General features: G+C 37.9%; 2 protein-coding genes across 7 annotated transcripts in view; one reads left to right on the top strand and one right to left on the bottom strand.

Annotated features, from left to right (window-relative positions):
* The window catches only part of LOC137236719 (uncharacterized), a 296,244-nt gene that overhangs the window by 130,306 nt on the left and 141,188 nt on the right, over nt 1-24,750 (top strand). The gene's annotated exons all lie outside the window — the stretch shown is intronic.
* Nucleotides 14,015-16,222, bottom strand: Mco3 (Multicopper oxidase 3). Its single transcript, XM_067760983.1, is given in 1 exon segment — nt 14,015-16,222. A coding segment is annotated over 1 exon segment (2,007 nt). The 5' UTR covers nt 16,158-16,222; the 3' UTR covers nt 14,015-14,150.

A 24,750-nucleotide genomic window follows, 5' to 3' on the forward strand; every position in this document is an offset into this window, starting at 1 on the left:
GCAATTGGGAACGTCACGGTAGTACACAATTTTATAGTGGCAGAGATTGTTGATGAAATCATAATTGGAGTGGACTTCTTAATCGACCAGGGCATCAAGATCGACATGCAAAGCAAGACGATGCGATATAAGAACATGGATGTACCACTTAATTTCGGCTACGAGAGAGGCTACAGCAGTAAACGAGTGCTGGTGGAAGAGAGTCAGCGAATACCACCAAAATCCGAAGCAGTCATTTGGGCAAAGGTTGATGGAGATTGTGGGACAAACAAATTGTGGGTTGTCGAAGCAGCAAACAAAGTTAGTTCATCCGCTTTTTCATTCCCATCTATTCCCATATGCCCTGGGACCCAATATAGATGTATGGTTATCACTGTCACGATTCTCTCCAGTAACTGCTTACTCTCTAACACGCATTTATATGCTGTGCTATGCGAGATTATTGCCTTAATTGCTGCTTGACTGTCAATATAAAAGTTAACACAATTGCAGCTTGGGCTATTTTCTTCCAGGGTTTCTACTGCTTTGGTTACGGCTACTATTTTCGCTTGGAAAACGATCCGGCAGCCTGTAGGATCTGTTTATTTCCGGATAAGCAGAATATACCGCAGACCCCACTCCTTCCACTACTTTGGAACCATCTGTGTACACATGTATCGCCTCGTCCGTCATTTGAGCACCCTTCCGCCAACCGTCCACCTCTATTATGGCCTTAAGATCGCCCTCGAAGCGTAGATAGGGAATCAGGTAGTCTGTTCGTCTTGTGATTGACAGTGCAGCTGTCGGGGTTGTTTTCAGGGCTCCCGTAATGCTAAGCATTGATAGTCTGCATACCCCTCTAATTTTTAGAGGTAGGTTGCTTTTTGTGTGACTTTCCACCAAACAAGAACTCCATAGTATAGGATAGGGCTTACAATCGCTGTAAAAACCCAAAGAGAAAGAGAGGGCGATAAGCCCCACGTACACCCCAGTTCCATCCCTAATAACAATTAATAATAATTTTATAACAATTATCATTAGCCGGTGTTAAGCTCATAAATTCTTAAAAGTTTAGCAAAAAGCATAGATTAATGCATGACATGTACAATGCCTTTTCTTAATAGGAGCTTTCAAATGAGCTCAAGATTTTTTTAAATTCAAAGAAATCACCCATGTTATCGCACTTGTGCAGACAATGAAGCTTAAAACGTGCAAAAAGCAAAACGAAAATAAAACAGTAAAACAATGGAGGTGAAAACTAATGAAAGTAGGGTGATGGAGTATAAATGTGGGGCACCATTGCTAACATCCGTGCAATTAGACACTAACCAAAAAAAAATAGTAATAATAATAGAAAAACTGCACAGACAACAAACAGCAATTGACCCGATAACTCTTCGCAAACGACGACGAGTGTCGAAAAAAAATTAGAGACTTGATTATGGTGCCGATGGTCTCCTTTGCGTTGTACGACTGTTTTCGGCTTGGTTGCCTTTTCGAAATGGTACGTAAAATTATGTGGTGGGTGTAGCAGAAGCCTGTAGCAGTAAGATCTCAGTTTGTTTCATAAAGTAAGATTCAAAAAAGTTATTATATTGATTCAAATTGTAAAACTATTCGAATAGCATTATTGTGCTCTAAAGTAAATATATATGTATGTATATATATATTGCGCCCCATAGTACGTGTTTAAAATACAGTTAAAGTTGGCACTTCGGTTAATAAAACTTAAAATGAGAATCAAGCGTACATATTGTAACGAATTTACTGCAAATCCTCTTATTTGCAATCCTCTGCTAAGTTCGAATCACTAAACTGTTGAATAAATAACTCCACTCTTCAATAATGCAAAATGGCCTTTATTAAAGTACTTCACAATAACACTTATATTTCGCTTACTGATAACTTGCTTAACTCAAACTTATTGATAACTTAAATGAAACTAACTCTCGCGGCTATAATGTCGCGGCCTTTTATACTTTTTGATTTCTCGTTGCATACTCTAGGCTTTTCCATTCCAGAACTTACTAGTTAGTTATCAGCTGCAAAATCACCAGCCACAACTACGCCTATAGCTTCTCATATGCGCGTGAGTAATACTTGCACAAATTATTGCCCTCTCTAGTGAGCACCTCAGATAAGATATATGCATTTGTTTCTGCGTTCCTTCTCCGATGCGTGTATGTACATATATGTAGACATAATTATTGATTCGTTTATGTAGATACATAATGACTGATTTATGGATGTGCATGATATCACTGTTTAGCATCGGCTTAGGGATGACAGTACCCCTTAGTGTTGCTAATATTCGTAACAATATGTATAATGGATCATTGGGAGGCTTGAAAAGCAGAAGCCGTAATATTTTTGTACGTATGAGTTGTGATAAGCAAATGTCGCCATTGTATTTCATTTAACACATACGGCTGAAAACTAATTTTTCTCGTGGCCAAACCCTTTATGAAAAAGCTCCAAAATTATAAGATATGCACCCACCAAATTTCAAATAACGATAAAAAATTTTTAAAAAAATTGTAAGTTAAACGGTTTTATTGGAAACAATATTTACATGAAGTAATAATAATACTAAAAGCTAGAAAATAATTAGATAGGTCCTAGGTACTAGTCATTACACTCCTCATCAATCTAGGGCTTTGATCAGACAATTAAATAAAGCGTTGGACGCGTGAAATTTTTAAAAATGTGAGGCGTAGCATAGCCTCACTAAGGTTCAGTTGATCTTACTTATGACTATCAATAGAAATTTGACGCGTCCAACGCTTCTATTTAATAATCTGATCAACACCCTAGATTGATGAGGAGTGTGATGATTAGTACCTAGGACCTACCTAATTATTTCCTAGTTTTTATTATTATTATTACTTCATGTAAGTATTGTTTCCAATAAAACCGTTTAACTTAAAAAATTTTTTTTAATTATTTTATTTTCAAGTTTTTAGTTTTTATTTAATTGCCTATTATTTCTCATTCTATTTAGTTCATTTAGTGATTCATTATTACAAGAACTCTTTCCTGAAAATTTGTTACAATCTAAGTTCTCAATACATAATACTTCCAAAGACTTTACTCGACTCTGCGCCAGGTATGCTTGTCATTCCTCGAACTACAAAATATTTTGATGTCCCTTCTACCGGACTGTATGTAATATTTGTTCCAAATATGAGCCAAATCGGACTTCATAGGTCGCTTTCTATTCATGTATGTATTATGTGTTCCAAATATGAACCAAATCGGAACACAAATACGATTTTTTGAAATATTTCGATCCATGCGCCACCTATCAGAGTTTTTTTGTTATTATTGCATTGTCATCTGGTTCTGAACTATATTCCAAGTTTCAAGCTTGTAGCTTATCGGGAAGTTACTTAAATTTCAATTACAACGGCGGTGCAGGCCTCAAGTCAAGTTAAATAAAACAGTTTAAAAAATGTCAAAATGTTTTATAGCCATTGTGTACTAGTACGCAATGATATTAAAATTTTGATTGAATGACGGTTATACTTAACGGAAAATGGTATCGATATATATATAGCCTTCCTTATATCAAAATTATGAAGATAGAATAAGATATTAATTGATGTCCGTCCATCCATCCGTTAAGACGATAACTTGAGCAAAAATTTACACTTATTTACGAAATTTTGTATACTAACTTATCTGGGCACAAAAGAGATTGCTATTAAAATTGTGTGAAATCGACCGATAACCACGCCCACTTTTTCAATATCGACAATCTCGAAAAATAGAAAAAATGTTTTAATTCATTACTAAAGACCGATAAAGTTATGAAACTTGATAAAAGAGTTGACACAATGAAGAAAAATAGAAATTTGGTTAGTTTTTAGAAAATGGGCATGTTAGCCCACATTTAGAAGAAGAACATAAGAAGAAGTTAACATTTGCTTTGGCTAAAGACCGCGGCACAATGACATTTTTCATATAGACGCGTTTAACACATTCCAGTACCATCGCCACAATCGACCAAGATGTTGCGCTTATAAATATGAAGGAACTTCAGACTTGGCAATTAAAGTTTAGTTCGCCTTGCCCATTCGCATACAAAATTTTGCGAAGCACTGTTTTAAACATTCCCACTTTACAAGAAATATATCTGCATAATGTCTGATTATGTATCGGGGCTTTAAGGGTGTTGGCAAACTTTGCAAGTGCAATTATTTTTCCCACTCGTTGGTAACTTTTATAACATTTTTCGCAAGTAAAAACTGCAATATAACAAATGAATACGGCACAAAATATGTTAGCAAGTATTTTTGTTGTATAGGGAGAATGTTTATACCAGTGCTTCGCAAAATTTTTTATGTGAATGGGCCAGGCGAAATAAAGTTCAATTGCCAAGTCTGAAGTTCCTTCATATTTACAAACGCAATATCTTGGTTAATTGTGGCGATGTTATTGGAATGCATAATCTTGTGTTAAACGCATCTATATGAAAAATGTCGTTGTGCCGCGGCCTTTAAGTTTAAGAAAGTAAACCGACCAAAATTGAGCAAGTAAAGACGTAAAGTGATTGCGTGAGCAAAAGGACAAAAATTCAGGCTTAAATTTCAAATACCTATCAAAGTAAACTACATATTGTCACGGATATTAACATCACTAAGTTATACCATCACTAAGGCGATGCTAAGGCCACGATAAGCAGTATTTACGTCAATAATCAAATCATGTATACACATATGTAAGGCTGCCGAAAGATGTCACACACAGATGCATTTACTTATACGCCTATGTATGCGCGAGAGACTGTAAACTACAAACATTCACATCAATAATTCAATCATTATGTATCTACATAAACGAATAAATAATTGCGTCTACACATATGTACGTATACGAGCAGCGGAGCGGCAATGCACAAACACATGCATATATCTTATCTGAGTCGTCACAAGAGAGAGCAATAATTTGTGCACGTAGTTGTGGCTGGCGATTTTGTAGCCGAAACTAACTAGTAAGTTCTGGAAATCGAAGAGCGTAGAAGTATGCAGCGTAAACTGTAAAAGCGGGGCAGGCGAGTAAGAAGTAATTCAGTTTGAGTTGAGCTATCAATCAGTTAGTGATTAAGCACGCGATCTGGCGGACAATAGTAGAGTTTCATTTGAGTTATGAATCAGTTTGGGTATTAAGCCAGCGAGTAGCAAAGTATAAGTGTTATTGTGAAGTACTTTAATAAAGGCCATTTTTCCATTATTCAATATTGGAGTTATTTATTCAACAGTTTAGTGATTCGAACTTAGCAGAGGATTGCAAATAAGAGGATCTGCAAGTAAATTCGTTACAATTGGTGTCAGAAGAGGAATTGTTGAATAAATTCCGAAGACTTCGAATAAACTTGGACATGCCAAAGTTGAGTGAATTTACGATCCAGCAACTGAAGGAGGAGTTGGAAGTCCGTGGAGTGGCTACTTTTGGCGATAAATCCCAGCTACAAAAACGACTAAGTGTAGCTATGGTATTTGAAGGAATCTACAATGCTGAGGAGTATGACTTTCATTATGATAGCGACAAAACAACAACAAAAATGGAAGAAAAAAAAGAAACACCGCAGACAGTGACGAACACAGTATCTGTACAAACATCGACAATGGCATCTCAGCTGGAGTCACAGGAGGCACGCATTTCCGAAATGGCGTCGCAAATGTCATATCAATTGGAAGAACAGAAGACATATATGTCATCTCAATTGGAAGCGCAAGAGGCACGTATATCTGGAATGTCGACAAACATTTCGGAACAGGTATCATCGCAGCTCTTTGCGAAACTGGACGAGCAGGATGCAAAAATTTTACAACTCGAAGACAAAATTGATGCCCAGATAGAAGCGTTGAAAGGTCTTATGCAACAGTTACAACTAAATCGCTCAGCTGGTCCAGCGAGCAATCCGAAGATAAAAACTCCATCTTTTGACGGCTCTGTTCCTTTCGAGGTATTCAAGCTTCAATTTGAGAAGACCGCAGCAGTGAACAACTGGAATGTGGAAGATAAAGTTGCCGCACTCTTCGTAGCATTGAAAGGACCAGCTGCCGAAATCTTACAGACTATTCCAGAGTACGAACGGAACAGTTATGACGCATTGATGGCTGCTGTAGAACGGCGATACGGAAGCGAACACAGGAAACAGATATTTCAAATAGAATTGCAAAACCGCTACCAAAAAGCTAACGAGACTTTACAGGAGTTTGCTTCGGACAATGAAAGATTGGCTCATCTTGCAAATGCGGATGCACCCGTGGAATACACGGAAAGAGTGAAGATTCAGAGCTTTATAAATGGCATACCGGACGTCGAAACGAAGCGAGCCACATACGCGTACCCAAAGCAAACATTTTCTGAAACGGTATCCCATGCATTGACTCAGGAAACGGCGTCATTATTGAGTAAACCAGCATACAAAGCTCATCGTGTGGAAGTAGAAAGGCCAGAGTGGGTAGGTACAATTTTGGAAGCACTGAAGGGATCACAACAGAAAAATGCCGGAGTTATTAAATGTTTCAAGTGCGGCAACCCAGGTCACATTGCACGTCATTGCGATCTTGGTCCCAATAGTTCCAACAATGTGGGTGGCCGTAAACGCAAAGCTGGCGGAAATGAGCAAGAGCGTGTCGGATGTAAAGGACGAAAACTTGCCCCGGCTATTGAATGTCCTGTGATATCTGTGTCGCAAATTGGAAGGAAATCAAGCAGTCTTACCGTCAGAGGGAATGTGGATGGCAAGGAGCGTGTACTGACTGTAGATACGGGTGCATCTCATTCCATCATTCGAGCGGATTTAGTCCACAAAAAGATAAGACCATTGCTTGGAGCAAAATTACGTACAGCCACGGGAGAGGACACCCAGGTAATTGGAGAAGTAGAATGTGAAGTCGCAATTGGGAACGTCACGGTAGTACACAATTTTATAGTGGCAGAAATTGTTTATGAAATCATAATTGGAGTGGATTTCTTAATCGACCAGGGCATCAAGATCGAAATGCAAAGCAAGACGATGCGATATAAAAACATAGATGTACCACTTAATTTCGGCTACGAGAGAGGCTACAGCAGTAAACGAGTGCTGATGGAAGAGAGTCAGCGAATACCACCAAAATCCGAAGCAGTCATCTGGGCAAAGGTTGATGGAGATTGTGGGACAAACAAATTGTGGGTTGTCGAAGCAGCAAACAAATCAGCACTGAACATGCTTGTAGGAAATACCCTGGCTATGACAAAACAAGATGGACGTATTCCGGTAAGAGTACTCAAACTGACTAAAGGAGCTATTTTGGGAAGATGCCAAGAGGCTGAAGTAGTTATTAACTGTGAACAGCTCCAGGAACACGTTTCAGCTAGTAATAGTGATGTTTCAAATGACATCACGGCATGGACACAGGGGTTAGAGGAAGCATATCAGAGTAAAGCAAAACAACTGCTCCTAAATTACGCGAACATATTTGACCAGGATGGTTCTAAACCAGGCCGCACCAACGTTGTGAAACATCAAATTGACACTGGAGATGCGAGGCCGATCCGTAAAGCTCCACGTAGTGTTCCACTCGCGAAGCGGGAAGTTGTGAGTCAAATCATACAAGAAATGAGCGATAGCGGCGTTATCGAACCATCAGCTAGTCCATGGAGCTCACCGGTAGTACTTGTAAAGAAGAAGGATGGAAAAATGAGGTTTTGCGTGGACTACCGGAAGTTGAATGACGTAACGAAAAAGGATAGCTACCCATTGCCAAGAATTGACGATACTCTGGACTCGCTATCTGGTACGAAATGGTTTTTCACGCTGGACTTGAAAAGCGGCTACTGGCAAGTTGAAGTGAAGGAGGAAGATAAAGAGAAAACAGCCTTCAGTGTGGGTGATGGTCTTTGGCAATTTACAGTGATGCCTTTTGGACTTTGTAATGCACCAGCTACTTTTGAGAGACTCATGGACGAGGTATTGAAAGGACTACATTGGAAAACATGCTTGGTGTACCTGGACGACATCATCGTATTGGGCAAGAACTTTGATGAACATCTTAAAAACTTAGATGAAGTTTTCCAGAGAATAGCTGGCGCTGGTCTGAAGTTAAGTCCCAAAAAGTGTGCGCTGTTTAAAAAGGAAGTAAATTATTTGGGTCGCAAGACACAGAAGGTATCCGTACAGCGAATGAAAAGATAGAGGCAGTAAAGGATTGGCCAAGACCACAGAATCTGCATGAATTGAGAAGTTTCCTTGGGCTGTGCACATATTACAGCCGATTTGTACCAAATTTTGCCAGCGTAGCCCATAGTCTCCACGAGCTAACAAGAAAAAATAAAGCTTTTGAATAGAAGAAGGAGCAAGAAGTAGCTTTCCAAACATTGAAAGAGCGTTTGTGCACTGCCCCAATGTTGGCATATCCGATTCCAGGAGCAACGTTTATTCTAGATACAGATGCGAGCGGATATGCTATAGGAGGCGTTTTATCACAACTGTTCGATGGACAGGAGAAGGTAGTTGCATATTACAGCCGTTCGATTGGAAAACCAGAGAGGAACTACTGCGTTATGCGGAGAGAGCTGTTGGCATTGGTAGAGTGCATTAAACATTTTCACAAATACCTCTACGGCCAGCGATTCCGTGTCAGAACAGATCACGCAGCTTTAAAATGGCTTCTGCAGTTCCGTAATCCGGAAGGACAATTGGCACGGTGGATCGAGCGACTACAAAGCTATGACTTTTCCATTGAGCATCGAAAAGGTAGTACCCATGGAAATGCCGATGCAATGTCACGAAGACCATGTAGTTTGGAATGCAAGCACTGTTCAAAAGCCGAGGCTAAAGAAGACATTATAGATGTCCGGCTAATGACTATAACATGTACAGATGAATGGGACAAGGAACAGCTAAGAAAGTGTCAGCTATAAGATACAGATTTGTCACGTGTTATGCAAGGGCTCGAACGAAATGAAAGAACATACAGAGAAGAGATGTCAGCAGAGAGTCCCATTGCGAAGTCATATTGGGCACAGTGGAACAGTTTAGAATTGATATCCGGTTGCCTTCATCGAGTATGGGAGAGTGAGGATGGTAAATGCAAGAAGAATCTGATAGTTGTTCCCAGAACGCGGATTCCTGACGTGCTCAGCGAGCTACATAATGGTCCAAGCGGAGGTCATCTTGGAATCACGAATACGCTCGAGAAGATTAAGCAGAGATTCTATTGGGTTGGTTGCCGTCAGTCGGTCACCGAGTGGATTGCCAATTGCGAGGTATGCAACAGAGCGAAAGGGCCCAAAACCCGAAGTCATGGCCAGATGAAGCAGCATATTTCAGGTGCACCATTTGAAAGGATTGCCATGGATGTCGCAGGTCCATTTCCTACTAGCAACCGCGAAAACAAATACGTACTGGTGGTTATGGATTATTTCAGTAAATGGCCAGAGGTATACCCAATCCCAAACCAAGAAGCAGAAACGGTAGCAGAAGTGGTTAAAAACGATTAAGTTGCAAGGTATGGTGTACCAATGGAGTTACATTCTGACCAAGGCAGGAATTTTGAATCAGCTGTGTTCCAAGAAATGTGCAAGAAGTTGGGCATTCGAAAGACACGGACAACTGCATTGCATCCTCAGTCCGATGGTATGGTGGAACGTTTCAATAGAACATTGGAGGAGCATTTAAGGAAAGTAGTAGACAAGTACCATAAGGACTGGAATACACACATATCATTATTCTTGATGGCCTACCGATCGGCAGTACATGACACAACGGGCCAAACTCCCGCAAAGGTAATTTTTGGCAATGACCTTCGACTGCCAGCTGATTTGAAGTATGGGATAGATGCCGATGCGGAGAGGAATGTCAAGTAATCCACTGGTGTCTTGGAAGAAGAGCTGAGAGAGATACACGATCTGGTAAGGCAACGAGCAAATATTATGAGTGACAAGATGAAAGCGAGGTACGATAAAGCAATTAATTCGGAAGGGTTTCAGGAAGGAGATTTGGTGCTGCTATACAACCCACAACGAAAAAAAGGTTTTTCCCCGAAATTGCAGTGTAACTGGGAAGGCCCATACAAAGTTGTAAAATGGATCAACGATGTAGTGTACCGCATACAAACCACTACCAAACCACGAACCAAAATGAAAGTGGTTCATTTGGAGAGATTAGCAGCGTTTAGATCGAGAGATTTGTCTGACCGGGACGATCAGACTTAGGTGGAGGGCACGGATATTAACATCACTAAGTTATACCATCACTAAGGCGATGCTAAGGCCACGATAAGCAGTATTTACGTCAATAATCAAATCTTGTATACACATATATAAGGCAGCCGAAAGATGTCACACACAGATGCATTTACTTATACGCCAATGTATGCGCGAGAGACTGTAAACTACAAACATTCACATCAATAATTCAATCATTATGTATCTACATAAACGAATAAATAATTGCGTCTACACATATGTACGTATACGAGCAGCGGAGCGGCAATGCACAAACACATGCATATATCTTATCTGAGTCGTCACAAGAGAGAGCAATAATTTGTGCACGTAGTTGTGGCTGGCGATTTTGTAGCCGAATCTAACTAGTAAGTTCTGGAAATCGAAGAGCCTAGAAGTATGCAGCGTAAACTATAAAAGCGTGGCAGGCGAGTAAGAAGTAATTCAGTTTGAGTTGAGCTATCAATCTGTTAGTGATTAAGCACGCGATCTGGCGGCCAATAGTAGAGTTTCATTTGAGTTATGAATCAGTTTGGTTATTAAGCCAGCGAGTAGCAAAGTATAAGTGTTATTGTGAAGTACTTTAATAAAGGCCATTTTTCCATTATTCAATATTGGAGTTATTTATTCAACAGTTTAGTGATTCGAACTTAGCAGAGGATTGCAAATAAGAGGATTTGCAAGTAAATTCGTTACAATATATATAAAAAGCAGGTTTTGCCTTTTTCTTTTGGTGTTTGAAATTAGTCATGGACTTCGTTGTTTTTCAAATTAAAACTTAAGTTCTATCTAAACTGGCAAAGGTTTTATGAAACTTATTATAAACATATTCGCTGATTTACGTCACCGAAATGTTTACATAAAATTGTAAAGGGGTATATTATATATTAAAAATTTTGCACGAATCAAGCTTTAAATTTCAACTGAAAAAAGGAATTAAAATCTCAAAAAAATTATATACATATAAAACTCGTAGGTAGTGCATTACTTAACATTTTTGATCAGAATACCAAGTTTATAAAAGGCACAAATACTGAGAGAGAGAGATAAAGAGAGAATATTGTGAAGTTCTAACAAGCATTTTGTTACAGAACAAGACCATTTAATTGACTTTTTCATTTCCAAAAAGCACAAGGAACTTCAAATAAATTTATGCTAAATGTAATTAACCTCATGTGGGTGACTTGAACCATATTTTATCTACGGCCTCTAAAATTATTTATTGATTTAGTGTCAATACTAAGTCGGTTTTGTGTTTTGTGTGTTTGCCACAATAAACCGATTTTTTTCATTCACTTCTTTCGAATATACGAGTATACTTTTTGTTCGTTAACGGTTAGCTATAAAGAATGACGACGATTATTTTCCATACCACACCTTGTAAAGAATTGGACGAGAGTGGTATTTGTTATTATCAAATGGTGCCATGACAACAACTGGCTAATAACAAAGGAAACGATAGCAATTGGTAACACAATACAACAACATAGCGCCAATTGCAGGCCAATTGCTAGGATACCTTATGGGCAACACCCAAAACAATAGTCGCACTGTGAACGTAAAGTAGGGCGCGTGTCTTACGAGCATTCAACTGCTGCCATATTTCAATCCAATTGTGAAGGTATTCAATTTTTCCATAACCAAGGAGTTACATAACAAAATCCTTGTTTTATGAAAATATAGAATAAACACTTAAAATTCTGAAAATATCAGCCAAATTAATAGAACTTGGCTCAATTGTATTTGTGTGGAGTGCAAGGCTTACAAATGGCCCCTCAATATGTCGTTGGGACAAAAATTATATAAAATAACAAAATTTACAAAAAGTGTTTGTAAAAAGTTGACTAAAAAGATTCGCAAATCAAACGAAAACTCCTCGAAATAAATACATCACAAAACTCAAAATAGTTGAAATGCACAAAATTAATTATTAAATTTTTTTATTGGTGTAAGTGAGAAAAATATTGGATAACTTGGCAAATCAAATCTTCCTTTTCCAACGAGTTAGTTTTATGCATAATGCCAGCCCCTTTTGTTGAATCACAGTAAAGTGCACGTAAGTATGTATCCGCAGTGCTAAGTTTGTTTAATCGATTTTGGAAGTTTATAACTCCCGTACCTAAATTTGGTAGCACCATTGAGCACTTAATGACTAAGAGAGCTTCATATATTTGTATTGTTAAGTAAACTTTTACCAATTGGGTCACATGGTGCAATGTATTGATAATATTCTAAAAAATGGAATTTAAATAAGACGAATGCTGAGTTAAGAACATATCGACGTGGCAGACGAAAACTAGCACTGGAATTTTAGTGTCTGACGGGCAATTTCATTTTGTGGCTGACAAAGAATAACACTAAAGCTAAGTTTCCCATTTTTTACAAGGTAATCGGTTAAAATATTTCTTTTCTGCAGATATTGATCAGACATTGCGTTCGTTTATAAAGCTTTCCAAAAACAGCTTTTTGAAATCTCATAATCCGGGTTTCATATCCTTGAACATTGATATAGCAGAAGCGAATCACAAATATAAATATAATGCTCATCGAAAAAGCTCGAGTCCTAAGTCTTTCACTACTATTTCTGCTCTAAATGGCAGCGCGACAGTGAGACCCGAGAATATTATAAGACTAATTTCAAAAGTTAGCAGGCTGTAGGGATAGCCTTGCGATGGGTTGGGACAAAAAACTATGCTATGACACGCGTGCGTCGAGATATTTTGAAAATTTGTTCTACACAAAGGAACTTTTCAATCAATTTCTAGCAACTTTCCATTGACCTACAAACTTGAAAGCTCTCACATTGTTTAGACCGATCGGTCTACTAAGAAAAGGTGTACTTAAGGAGTGAATCTTGCGATAACATTTGATGAGACTCATCATATATTATAGCTACGAACTTGAAAATGTACACGGAGTTTATAACAACATCGCTACATTGAAATAGAGCATAGCGAAATTTACATATATCGTCGGCTGAGAGCGTAAACATTCTGCATTTTTATATACAGTTTGGTAGAGCAGGAGAGACCGCATCAATCCGCCAGAACAATAACGTCATTATAGAATACATACAAGGCGCGAAATACCTCTGAAGAGATTTATGCAAAACTTTTCTTCAAATTTGCGTTGTGCTACTTTTAAGATTTTCTACAAATTGGCGAGACCTTTGTGTTTTACGCCGATCTCGAACAGTATCAGCAAGCAGATGAACATTAGCTAAAAAAACTTTCTGAACGGCAACTTTATACAGAGTTTAGTTCCTATGTGAATTCAAATAGTTTTTTGCCTGCCCTGAATTACTATTTTTATATCACTTAGCAGGCTATGAATCTAAATCAGGGTCCATCAAAACTACAATTATGATCGCAGTGGTGGTAGTTTAGTCGTAGATTATCGAGCTATGAAGTAAGACGAATGCACGCATTGTTTGCTAATATTCAAATAATATTTCGTAAATAAAATAGCAAAGTAATCCGTTTAAATCGAATCTGCGCAATTGTGTATGAATTTACGATCCCTGTTCTAAAGGCCGACCTCCACACGATTTCTGTCAAATAAAGTGTCAGTTAACGTTAACCGCAGATGGTAAAAACTAAGCCCTAAGCCGACGATATGCTTTGTTAATACGCTGAAGTAAATTAAGAGAAAACGGCCGATTTTACATATAATCGTTAAATAAATAGAAAAACTTTTACATATCTACTCAAGTTGTTATCTCTATTATCAAACTGATAATAATAGTATGCTGGCACTATTTTTTCCAGAAAAACTTTGGGAACTTGAGGCACATAGTGCAGGTATATTTGTAAACGGACCTTTTACTCTTCATCTTATATAGGTATTTAACTTTAATTACAAATTAAAATAAATAATTTACATACGTTTAACAAAGAATACTTCCAAAATAAACTAAAATACATAAATCAAACAATATTCTCACGTTTTTGTTAGCAGGGCAATAGAGGAGGTACCTCTTTGATCTGATGATCCTCGCCAACCTTAAATACGCCAATCATACCACGTGATGCCTGCGTATTCAAAATGCTGTGATACATCCAATAGCCAGGATTGCTGCTGTAAAAACGTATGATGGCATAACCTAGCGGTGGCACCTGAACAGTATCCTTCTCAATGGGAAAATCATCAATTGAACGTTGTAGCAGTCCACGGTTGTCAAGATTTTTTTCTATGCGCAAATACATACATAAAAAAATCGATAGGATAAGCTCAAACAATCTCACATGTTTTATGTTCACCATACCACCAAGAATATTCTGTCCAACCAAACGAAAAACGTAGCCATGCAAATGCACTGGAATGGGCTCATTATTGTTGTTGACCAAAACAAGCTCAATAGCACGATAAGATGGTAATCGCACAACATTTGTACAAACACAATTCTTCGTTGCACAATTTTGACCCTTTGCCATCAACAATGACTGGTTACAATACGCACCAACCTCATTAAATAATCCATTCGTTTGCAGAAGTGACATTTTAGGCATCATAAAAGTGATGTCATCAATTTTATAGATCATGGAGCTTTCAGTATTGACTGACACTCGAGAGCCAAGAAGTGTGTAGTGTGTGTAAAACTCGGTGTCACGTGTCCATGGCACTTGCTCCAGCGCACTTAGTCCAACTGTAGCGACACTGGTTACCTTGAAATTGGTTCTTGAGCAACCGTTCGTAATAAATGATAAGGTTTTCTTCTTCTTGAATTCAAAGTCACCAACCACAAAGTACTCGTCATAACTGCTATCACAGAAAGTAGTTTTCGTCACCGCAGTCTACGGTATTGCGCGACTTCTAGAATCTTGATATGTCAGTATTGCTCCTTGATAAATATTCTCCATTGCGCATTTCTCGTATCCACGTACTTTAATCCAATAACTGCGCGCTTGCTGATCCGCCTGCAACACAAAATCGAATCGCTCACCCGATGCCATAAAGAAACTGTCAGCTAGTATAGGCACAATGTCATTGCCATCGGTGCCTATTATAAGCATTCTGTGATTCTCCACAGGAAATTCAATTGGACAATTAAGTACACCCTTATATATGACGCGTAGTCTATAACGTTTTCCTTTGGCTACTTGTGTGCGTTCGTAGCGATGGCCCGGATCACAATCGGATAGATTTGTGATATGATTTCTACCATTTCCATTGATGAGTAAATTTCGCACACGATTCCAGTCATTATCATAAACATAATCTTGTATAACGAGCGTATGCTCGGGTAAATCAAAGTCGTATCAATAGGATTGCGGATCTCTTTGCACTGGATGACGTATCACAAAACTGCCACCAATACCCAAGTTGCGTTGGAGCCCTACATGGCTATGAAACCATAAGCTTCCTGTACGTTCTGCCATGAATTTATAGCGATAACCTTCTGCTGGCCGAATGGGGTATTGCGTAACGTATGGTGCGCCATCCATTTCCGGCGTACGAAACTGTGATAGACCATGCCAATGAATGCTGATCGGCTCAGTGCAATAGTTGATGACATCAACCACAACGGTGTCTTCGATGCACACCTCGATTGGGGGCGCTGGCAGCTGTTGATTGATGGCCATTATTTGTGTTTGTACTCCATCACCGTAAATGCATTGTCTCTTCGTCTGACATTCGACTTCGTTACTTGAGCAGAGCTCGCATTCGCTGCTCATTGCTTGATAAGGATGCAGCACCAAACGATAATAACAAGTTAGTGGTTGATTATCTTGACAACGTCGGTTGCACGAATATAGTCCCCTACGACCAGTAAAATTTAAAACTGCAGCCCTTAGGTAGTAGTTGTTGTTAGTGGAGTTGAGCCTTTTCAATAATTGCTGATAATCGATAGTAAGTTTATGTTCATTTTCGATATTGAATGCTTTCGCTGCTTCTTCGCTGACATCTTTTACTTTTGTTGTTAGACTTTCTTGTGGTTTTGCGTCTGCTCCTTGCATCACTGATGGTAGAAGTGAAAATATACCCAATAGAATGGATAAGCGATATTGTAAATATTTGTTCCTCATTGTTGAAATGTCTATTTGGGACTGAAAAAATAATAACTTAATACATGTAAAGAAAGTACTCGATCTTATACTTTTGCTTTCATTTGATATTTTTGTTTTGTTCGCATTTACATACATATGTTACGGTATTTACCTGGATTATTACGCATTGAACCGCAATTTCTGAATGGAATTGATAACGAGGTAGCTGTGATGGGCACGTAAGTGGAATTTCAATAAGTAACGCCTCACGTGTTTAAAAATTTCGCATATCATGATTTTATTACTTTATTGAAGATTTATGAGGAAGTCTTGCTTTGTAGGACAAAAGTAAAAATAATGGCACACACTAGTGAACATATTTACATGTTTTATTATAAACAGACATAACTAAAAATATGTAATTTTATGATGTACCAAAATAATGAGGTTATGCTCCTATGCAATTACAATAAATCAGGATAAAATAGGCGTGGTTGCCAAGTACTCGTGAAGCTCGTGTAGTAAACTAATCGCACAGGGGTTGAAGTTAACCCACAACAGAGGTGACTTTTGCAGAAACAAATAGTTTCGGGGTTTTGACAAGAGCTTCGTCAGATTCATATCGCTAAGAACCAATACCCACAAGTTATTATTTTATCATCAGCGTATTATCAATAGGAAATTATTATTACCGAATCATCGGCTTCTTATCGGCTTGCTATCGAATTTATATTGAAGATTACTTAGTATATGCTCTTATAAGCCGATAAGTCATTTTTAAGAAATTGAGAAAAAGACAACAAGTTGGTAACACCCCGATAAGCATTCGATACATTTTTGGTAACAAATCGATTACGAGTTGATAACCAATCGATAACTCACCTTTTCTTTCCTTGTCTTTCCTTTCCTGTCTTTCCCTTCCTTAATTTTCCTTTACTCTTCTTTCTTCTCCTTTCCTTTCCTTTCCTTTCCTTTCCTTTCCTTTCCTTTTCTTTCCTTTCTTTTCCTTTCTTCCTTTCCTTTCTTTTCCATTCATTTCTGTTCCTCTCTTTTTTTTCTCTTACTTACTTTGCCTTGATTTAGGGTTTGCATTCGCTCATATCAACTCTACTACGTACATTGTTGCTGACTTTCTGTAGTACTTTACACATTAGACCAACACTCCATACTACGCCTGCATTTACATTCCACATACATATATCCCCCTATATAGCATACCATTTACAAAGACTACGCTAAAGTTTACGATTACACTTTACACCTTACGCTTACATGCACGATTCAGCCATACCATGAGCAAAGATGCTTACACATGTTAAACACTTCCTTTGTATAAATGTATCAAAATAGAACGCAAAATGTGTCTTCAAGCACAGACATAAAGGTGATGAACATTTTGGAATAGCGGAGAGCTTAGCTATGCCGCGATAGTTTTCAATGAGCTACCTACCCCCGGGAATCCTATCAGGACCGCTTTTGGGTGATGACTTTAAGGTCCTGAGATAAAATTAAACATCTTCATGAGAGATAGTTGGCTTAGTAATTAAGTTGTTAGGGTGAAAGCGATAGGGATAATTGTGTGGCTGAGAAAAGCCATCTATAGAATAATTAGATTTGAAAAATTGTGCAAAGAATTTTGCATCATCTTGGTTATCGTTGGATATAAAATCTCGGTGTTTCATAACTGTAGGGAACCCCTTTACGTTGCGTTTGGAGTTTACGAAAGCATACGACTTTGGGTTGTGGATAATATTTTTTTTCATCTCACATCTTTATTGAGTTCAAAATACTTCCGACGTAAAATTGAATACCTCAAGTAGTCTTCGCTTAAACCTGATTTCTTGCATGATTCAAATGACCGGGTTTTTATATTTTTAAAGCTTTCAGTTCTTTAGGAAACCATACTTGGTTCAACATAGGCAAATTTACGGAACGGAATTTAAGGAACACACTTTTTAAATAAGCTGAAAATGGTATCATTAAACTGCGAGACATTTGCCCCTATATCTCCACTATATCCAGGCCACGTGAATTTATATAATTCTCGGTTTAGGTTTTTAAAAATTAAAGTCAAACCCAAAGTCTGAAGCACACAGATTAGTACCGCAGTCTTTAACGTTTTTTATAATTTCGTAAACTATCTCTACAGAAGGATGGTAAGCGTCTTCAGGTAAGACCAGAAGATCACAACGGCTCAAAGAAAATTTAGATGTGTCGTCAACAAATGCTATATCTAAAAGTCTTCTAACGTTGTATAGATTAATCTTGATAAGGTTAATCTGTTCAAAGGAAAGGTTCGTCATATCGTCCTGAAAATCGTTTTATCAAATTTTTAATTAAACTGGTCTGATGCTTCCATCAAAGATACACCAAGAAATGTGTGGAAGGTTGAAGTTCCTCAAGGCAATAATAAAATCACAGGGTTTCATCATTAAATTAATAGTTTAAAGTAGAGAAGTGAGTTGCATGTACACTAAAATATCAAATGAAGGGCGGAATGTAACAGATAGCTAAGTATATATGAGAGAGAGGATTAGGTGAAGCCAAATCGATAAGCTCAGTTATTTGGGGAGGGGGAATATTCGAAATTCGGTTTGAAGCCAATTCCAAAAGAAGAACAAACAGATGTTGTTTACAAAATAACTTGCAATGGTAACGAAAACGAAAAATGTAACAAATGTTACATCGGTACAACAAAACGGCAACTAGGTATAAGAATTAATAAGCATAAGAAAGATACAGAAAACAAAAAAACGTCGACCGGTCTAGCACAACACCTTAAGGCCCCATTACTGATACTTAGCATAGACTTGACTTGACTTGGCGTAAACTTGGCAACTTAGCTTTGATTATACTCCACTTAGCGCGTACAATCTGGCATCATAATCAATAAATGTCAATTTGTATGACAAAATTTCAAAATGAAATGGAAACAAACAAATGGCATCTCAAAATGTAAACGTCACTTAGAACTTACATAGAAAATCAAAATTCAACAGACTTCTAAGTCAAGTTAAAGCTGGAGTCATTGGTACCGTATGTCGTATCGCTGTATCCGCATCCCTAACGTAATCAGCTGTTTATCATTACGACGGTAAACCAAAACCCAATTGGTTGGCTACGATACGGTTACGACCTTAGCGGCACCAATAATCGATTGCATTGATTCTCATAAGGTTGGTCGAATCAGCTGTTAAAAGGTTACTGATACGGTTACCGATAAAGCACCAATGTCTCCAGCTTAAGTGTTGCTAAGTTTTGAGTAAACAGTAACATGCAATGTTCATTTAACAGAACTGTAAGTGACAGTTCTCAAGCCAAGTCAAGTCTATGCTAAAGGCTCCATTACTTTGCATAGTCTGCTGGGCCGGTCACTTTGCCCCTAAGAGCAATCTATGTATGTGAACATAATATCACCAGTCGACTCTTGTGGCATATCTTAAAATCTTGAAAAATCAAAATTTTGGATTACAATGAAATGGGTGATTTGTGAAAATTTTCTACGGTTACTACATTTTCTATTTTCACACCCATTTATATTTGAATAGAAAATTTATATGGGATAATAAGGTATAAACTAAATTTCCACGTAAAAAACACCAATTCCCTGTGCGCGACGGTTTTGTAAACTTTTTGAATGCATAAAATATAATTTTTATTGAACTTTTGAAGCTTAAGACCGAAAAGATATTCGTTGTGTAAGTGTTGCGATCTCCGAGTGTTATATATTTGGTCTAGAAAACGTAGAATATTTTCTACGTTTACCATGCTTCCTATTTACTTACTTAATTAGCGCTTAACCATTTAAAAGTTATGGCCGTCCAACAAGGCGCGCCAGTCGCTCCTTCTCTCTGCCAACCGGCAGACTGAGAGAATCGCGCTTTGTTTTGCTTCTGAATAACCAAGATCTGTTTGGTTGTTGGAATTCATGTTGAGATTATTGTTAATTTATTTATTAAATTATATAGTTTAAAATGTTTCCCGTTATTCGTTATACGAACGAAGTACGATGTCTGTGACAGTGATTGCTTAATCTTATGTTTATTATTGTTCTATCCACATTCAGCGCTTTCGATATTGGTTGGCTTAGAAAACGTCGAGCAATTACTTCTGTACAATTTTAATTAAGTAACCAGTAGATTAGGGCGGTGTATTTAAATGCTGGCAATTTGGAAGGTTCATAAAAATTAGTTAGATGCCAATCGTCTTATCGTATTTCATATGTTACGGTTAATAATACTTAAAGCTCGGATGCTAATGCCAAAACGAATGATAGAAGGAGAATATTCGTAACATCCCTTAATTTTCCTTCAACTTAAAGCTTAACATATTTTAGGTATCATAATTCTTTTCAGAAAAGTAAATCAGCCTTATATAAGGACAAAATATTTTGATCTACATAAACATAAATACATACATATGAACATATATCAACATATGTTTTACGAAGACTTTTGTATATATGTATCTGTTCTCACCCGCACCAGGAAGGAACTACAAAATTAAACACTGCATTCATTCAGCACCTAGCTTTCGTTGAGCAAAAGAGTTTTCGAGTTGCATAAGTTTATGAATATAGTTATCCATACATACAAGCTTAAGTATATGTATATTAACACATCCACAATTCTTAAAAAAATTCAACTGATTTCGCACAACTATTCAGGATTCTATTTCTGAGTGCACGGTTTTCAACAGTGCACGTTCACTTTATTTTCAACAACTTGTACTGTCGATTTTTATCGCATTTGAACTCTGACCTAATTTCATAGGAGGCATATATACGTTGAATTGCAAACACATAAGCCAGCAATAGCAGTCGCAAGAACTGGAGAAGGAGTCCCATAAACATACAATCGTCTTAATACAGACAAAAACTAAAGTCATAGACTGCAAACTAACATACGTGTCAATTTACTCTTGTTAATGCATACAAACTATAGCGGTAGCACTTGCTGTAAAATGGTGTGGCAATGTGGAACAAACATACAAAATTACACGCGATAGGGAAAATATGTAGTTCTGAATGGATGAGCGTCTAGAACATTGAGAACCACTTTTTTCCCAGAAAATCGAAACAGTTTAGGCGTTCAGTTTCATAGGAATAGGCAGACATATAGAAAGTTTATAGTTCTCCGAAGACAATCCAATTGAATTCGGCCTTCCCATAATCAAGAACTGCTGAGGCTGGACACAGGCAAGAGTAAGCAATATATATTTGGCAACAAAATTTAGCAAATTTCATTGTAGAACCAGTTAAGAAGAAGTAAGTTCTATCCCAGAAGCATGAACTTCTGTCTCTCTGTGAGTATTGGCCGAGCTACAATGAACTTTTCATATAGATGAGTTCAACGCAATCTTATGCATTCCAGTAACGTATCCACAATAAACCAAGGTATTGCAATTGAAGTTTGTTTCGCCTTGCCCAATCATATAAAAAATTTCGCGAAGCACTGTTATAAATATTCTCACTATGCCAAAAAAAAAATACTTGCTAACGTATTTTGTGTTCTATTCATTTGTTAAATTTCAGTTTTTAACTGTGAAAAATTTTCGAAAAATACCAGCAAGCGGGAAAAATAATTACACTTGCAAAGTGGGAAAGCACACTTAGCCAAATCAAATGTCAAGTTCTTCTTCTTATGCTTTGCTTGCAACAAAAGTTGGAAGATGGTTACTTTTTCATATTTGATGGCGCGAGTGTCGCTCGATCTGCCGTTCTCCATAAAAATACGTGCAGTCTCCTCATAATGCATAATTCATTTATATGTAAAACTGCTTATAGTGACGGCGCTTTAACTCACGGCTCTGTCAAACTTGCCATATCCTTATCTATATAAAACAACTGATCCATCCAAACTTATGAAAATCAATGCAATCAGCCACATCCAGTGAGTTTTCTAGCTCTGTCTGTATCACGCTCAATTCTCACGGGTATGCTCTGGATCATTGGGAGACTTGAGAAGCATGAGTTGTAACAAGCAGATGTCGCTGTTGTCTTTCATTTAACAAAAGGCCAGGCGGCGACATCTATTTTTGAAAAAGATGGTTGATTAAAGGCAGCGTTTGCCAAAATAAAGACAAGAAATCAACAAATTATCTGGTTCACGAATTGAACCACATTTATCTGGCTCAAATCGTTTTTGTTGCATTTAAATGCAAAATTGTATATCTGGCTCCGGATCATTACGACGGGAGTATGGCTATTGATCAATGGTGTCATACAATATCTCCTTAGCCATAACCATACCATAACCAACCAAATATTCGAGTTGGAGATTTATATTGTGGTTTGAATATATTTGATATATTTGTTTTGAATATCTTTTGATACGTTATTATTTGTTCATCTTTTTTGTTGCAATTTTTGTATTTTCCTATTTTCTGTGAAATCACAGTTTTTAAGTTAAGCTACCAATAACCAATGCCAATGCAAAGCGTTAAGTTAAATTATGGCTATTTTGCAGTACTTATGACTATGTCAACTTTTAAAGAACCCTCAGACTGAGGAAGCGGAGCACACTCTTCAGAAGAAAATTTAAGGTCATCATCATTCTATTCCACAAACAGACGTAATGTCGGTTTTGGAGATATTAGCAATAATGCCCCAAGGAGTTGGTTGTTTTTATTGTTGTTGTTGTTGTAGCGATATGGTTACTCCCCGAAGGCTTAGGGGAGTGTTATCGATGTGATGGTCCTTTCCCGGATACAGATCCGGTACGCTCTGGTAACACAGCACCATCTCGGGAACGATTTATATGGCCACATTAAACCTTCAGGCCATCCCTCCCTATCCACCACCAAGTTCCATGCGGATCTTCGGGTCGCCAGAGCTTCGTCTGTTAGTGAAACGGGATTCGCCGCTCGAAGGTGAGGTTGACAATTGGGTTTGGAGAAGCTATGTATTGCGCTGGCAACCTGAAAAGGTTGCGCTACACAACCCCTTGAATCTGGTATTTTAGTTGCCTCTTACGACAAGCATACCTACCGTGGGTATATTCTAACCCCTTAATTGGTAATTGGGTACAGTTAAGTTGACCTAACAATGTGGTATCCTGTAGCATTGTAAAGACACGAGTATTCAATTGGCCAAGAATATTCGACAGGCCGCACTACGTGTAATAGCACCACCCATTACTTTCAATTCAAAGGACTTCTCATGTATAAAGACTAAATGACGCATTGTATCCAGACCAATGCAAGCAGGAATAGAGAAGGCTGCTGTCTTTTGACACTGAAGGAATGTGTAATAAATCATATCAGAAATTGCACATCAGAATGCCTTCATCGCTGAAAATCCGCATTAGTCGAGTAGTGGCTAAGAGTGGTGGCTTACGCAATTTTTCAGGGCCATGAGGAATGGCATACGTTTTTTGAAAACTCCTTGGTGACGTCGCTACTTACGATTGGATTAGTTTTTATCCAAACATATTCATTTTAGTCATACATCAAATTGAATATATGAAAAAGGCCTCATATACGTGTATGAATATCGCTAATAGTCCCAAGCGAATACGGCGAATACAAATAGACGCATAAGTAAAACAAATTGTGCAAAGAAGAAAGCTCACGCATAACTAGTGAATGTGTGCATTTGCAGTAACGAAAAACTTAAATTATTATTTGATTGTGAGTACTCGGCACATATTTTTGTTTTGTGTTCATATATAAAGCATTTGAGAATCAATTTCAACTCCGAAACGTTAGTTCTCAAATGCATGCAACCATTGATATGAAGATGGCATTTTCGGTGGATAACATATTAAGAAGTTTGATATTCTGAAGCCCATCTCAGAGTAAACAGACATTTCGAAAATCGAACTGCTTTTTTAAGTTCATACTGCTCAATTCGTTCAGAGACCTCAAAATAGACTGTATGTGTACATAGCCTTATGTTATAGAATACGTCCGTGCTCTTGGTAAACACTAGGCGTTTTATAGGACCTAGCTTAATTGCTGCCTCGATATCTGGAAACTCTGCCGCCCTTAGCAGCTGGAGTCTTGATCTCGCGAACGCAGAACACAAACACAGTACGTCTCAACCGTTTCTTCCTGTAGCTCGCACTTCCTACATCTGCTATTACTGATGAACTTACAAGTATGTGACTCCAGAAGGCGCTGTCTAGTTAGGATGCCCATCGTAAGCCTTAAGTATTTTCTCTTCAGATATATGTATTAGCTACTTTGTGAGTCTAATATCGCAGGATTTTCACATGATCTTAGAATTTCGCAGCACTGCGCTTCTGTCCACGCCTTTCCTGTTTGTGCAACTCTTGTCTCCTTTTGATTTCTTTTAAACATACGTTTTCCAACTTATCAGCCTTTTCGTTACCTTCCATCCTTTTATGACCGGAAACCCGAAATAGGTGTATGGTCCGGCCTGAGCAAAGCTTTTTCAATGCTGCTTTGCATTCCAGGACACTTCTTGCCTTAATCGAAAGACGCCTCAGTAATCTGGCAGAATGTAGGATCTACTTACTTCTAGATAGACACAGTAAAAGCAGACCCGACTCCTTCCGTTAATTTAGAACCATCGGCATACACGTGAATAGTATGTTTTGCC

This window comes from Eurosta solidaginis, chromosome 1, assembly GCF_040869045.1.
Source record: "Eurosta solidaginis isolate ZX-2024a chromosome 1, ASM4086904v1, whole genome shotgun sequence".
NCBI lineage: Eukaryota > Metazoa > Arthropoda > Insecta > Diptera > Tephritidae > Eurosta > Eurosta solidaginis.